At 38.7% G+C, this 3353-nt stretch overlaps 1 protein-coding gene across 1 annotated transcript; it reads right to left on the bottom strand.

Moving 5' to 3' along the window:
- Positions 1–1648: 1648 nt before the first annotated feature.
- LOC118574279 (olfactory receptor 1440) lies at positions 1649–2596 on the bottom strand. The gene has a single exon (XM_036175097.1). The coding sequence runs from the start codon at positions 2594–2596 to the stop codon at positions 1649–1651; it is 948 nt and encodes a 315-aa protein (XP_036030990.1).
- Positions 2597–3353: the final 757 nt, after the last annotated feature.

Below are 3353 nucleotides of genomic sequence, written 5' to 3'. Positions count from 1 at the left end.
CTTCAGTCTGTCATCAGTTCTGTATTAGAGGTGAGAGGACATTTGTTCAGGTTTCCCAAGTGTCACACAACATCATTCCAGATAGGACACCAATGACTAAAACAAAGATATGACCTCACCCAAGTGTAGAGTCATATCATTAAAATCCTTTTCTCCATTCACTTGCAGGCTATTTATGTATTGTTCTGAAAATAAAAGCCTAGAATACAAGTTCTAGAACAAACCCTTTATTACATATTTCCTTGGCAAATAATTTAGGTCAAAGTTTAGAATGACACTTTCCCCACATTCTCATCTTCATTTGTTGGAACTTGTCTAAGTATCATGTCTTAGGGTTTCTATTGTAATAAAAAACCATGACCAAAAGTGACTTGAGGAGGAAGGGTGTTGTAGAATATAATTTTAAGGTGTGCTACATGTGTTTATGCTGTGGAATATTTGTTTAATGATGCAAAAATGTGTTGCATTATTTTATGTTGTATTTAGCTCTGTGAAGCTGTGTTACTTTGCCCATCTAAAACACCTAATTGGTTTAATAAAGAGCTAAATGGCCAATAGCTAGGCAGGAGAAAGGATTGGCAGGGCTGGCATGCAGCAAGAATAAATAGGCGGAGAAATCTGGGAAGAGATCAAGGAGCAAGAAAAGAAGGGGCCAGACACCCAGCCACATAGCCAGACATAGAACAAAAGGAAATAAAATATATATAGAATCAGAGAAAGGTAAAAGTACAGAGGTAAAAGGTAGATGGGATAATGTGAGTTAGAAAAGCTGGATAGAATCAAGCCTAGTTAAGGTTGGGCATTAATAAGAAAGAATAAGCTTCTGTCTGTATTTATTTGGGAGCTGATGGCACCTCCCAAAAGAGTCAAAGAGTAAAAACAACCAATAACAAAAGGGTTTATTTCAGCTTATGTCTTGTAGTCCACCATGATGGGAAAATCAGGAAAAGAACTCAAGGTAGGAACCTGGAAGCATGAATTCAAGCAGAGGCCATGGCTAAGACTCTGCTTACTGTCTCACTCCCCACTACTTAATCTATTTTTTGCATAGTACCTAGGGCCACCAGCACAGGGGTTGCAATGCCCCCAGTGAGCTGGGCCCTCCCACACCAAACATTAATCAAGAAAATGCCCTACAAACTTGCCTACAGGCAACCTGATGGATACATTTTCTCAATTACAACCCTTTTCCCTGGATCACACTAGCTTGTGTCAAGTTGATTTAAAAATCAACCAGGACACATCTCAAAAGTCTGAAGACTCAGCCAAAGCAGTCATTTTCCTCATTGAGATGTGATAACTGAGAAGGACCATGGGCCTTGTGTTTGGTCCTGTTTTCTTTGGCTTAGTATCTGAAGTTCTGAAAGAAAGAATAAGAGTTGAGAACTTAAGAACACAAGACTGTTACCACAAAGAAAGGAAATAATGTATTAACTGCTCTGTGAGGTCATGCTGGTACAGGAGAGGATTCAACTTCAAGACTAAAAGGAGACAGGACACAGGATTAACATAGCATGTGCCAGCCCTGAAATCCCATTTAGTGACTCGCTTGCAATTCCATGACTGCATCAGGATATTTGACTCACATTAAGTATCCCTGCAGAGTCTAAAGACTTCCAGTCAACAGAGTCACTAGCCTGACAGAACTTTAACAGTGGCAATGGGAAAAGCACCTTTTCTTACATCGCTTAAGAGCATCTTTAATGTCCTTGTTCCTGAGACTGTAAATCAGGGGGTTCAACATGGGAATCAGCACTGTATAGAAGATTGATGCCATCTTGTCATAGCCCTGAGAACTGCCAGAGCTGGGGCGCATATAGACAAAGAGTCCTGATCCAAAAAAGAGGGTGACTGCTGTCAGGTGAGAGGCACAGGTATTGAAAGCCTTGGCCCTGCCATCTGCTGAGCTGATCTTCAGGACTGTGGCAACAATATAAGTGTAGGATGTCAGGATGACCAAGACAGATGCCACCCCAAAAATCACTGCTATTACAAACTTCAGAACTTGCAGGGGGAAAGTTTCAGAGCAGGAGAGGACTAATAACTGAGGGAGGTCACAAAAGAAGTGGTTGATAATATTTGGCCCACAGAAACGCAGCTGAAATATAGCGCACAGTTGTATCAATGAACCAAAGAGACCAGTGATATAGGCTCCAACCACCATCTGCACACAGAGGGAAGGGGACATGATGGTTGTGTAGAGCAGAGGATTACAAATGGCAGCATACCGGTCATAAGCCATGGCTGCCAGAAGACAGCACTCAGCCAGACCCAGACTTGAGAAGAAGAAGTATTGCATGGTGCACCCCAAAAAGGAGATGGATTTCAGCTTCTGGAAGAATCCTGAGAGCATTTTAGGGGTTGTAGAGGAAATGTACCAGAAATCTAAAAATGACAAATTGCTAAGGAAGAAGTACATAGGTGTGTGTAGATAAGGGTCAATCCTGATCAAGATGATGAGGCTCAAGTTCCACACAACAGTGGAGAGATAAATTCCCAGAAAGACAACAAAGAGAACCAGCTTGAGCTTGGGGAAGTCTGAGAATCCCACAAAAATGAACTTGGTGATGGCTGTACTGTTCTTCCCTCCAGTCATCGTCTTGGAGTACCTTAAACCAGACAGACAGGTTTAAACCTTAAACCTGTAAACAGACACATGGATTAAAAATAATTGTTTAACATTATGTATCCTCCTTGTTTTAAGTACAGTACTGGATGAAAAAAATCCACAAACTAACTTTAACAAAATCAAGATGTAAGTACTATTCTGAAAATTACTACGAAACATTTCCTACCACCTCACTGTTTGAACTACATGCTTCCAGTTCTTCCTACACATACAACAGATGTTGCCAGATTCTTGTCCAAATGTTGATTCTTATTTACACTAGTATAAAGATTTCATGACAGTGTTTCTTATTATTTTCTTATCAACATTGCATATAATTATTTAGATTCTGTCTTTGACAACCTTAGAGGTAAAATTTATTTCATTGTTTTAAATTTGTATTTAATGTTCCCCACCTTCCTCTACTCGATTTGTATACAAGGCTTTCCATCAAATAAATAGTTTTACTTCACCATCCCCCAATCTGGACAATTATTTTCCATGTTTATCACCTTTGTGATAACATTGTCAATATGAAGTGTGTTCAAACTTTTAATGTATCCATTAATTTTATTTTTATCTATTCAAATCCATGTGATAATTATGGTCCTTATTTTGGTGTCACACTGAAAAATATTTATTTGCATAATTTGATAAGATTATTATGTATATTTTCTTTTAGTTTTTATATTTACGTTAATTTTTGAAAAAAATAATACATTGTACGAAGTATAAATCTGGGGTT

Source organism: Onychomys torridus, chromosome 1 (assembly GCF_903995425.1).
Source record: "Onychomys torridus chromosome 1, mOncTor1.1, whole genome shotgun sequence".
In the NCBI taxonomy this organism is placed as follows: Eukaryota; Metazoa; Chordata; class Mammalia; order Rodentia; family Cricetidae; genus Onychomys; species Onychomys torridus.
Note: the sequence above shows the minus strand (reverse complement) of the source record. Positions and strands in the feature narration are given on the sequence as shown.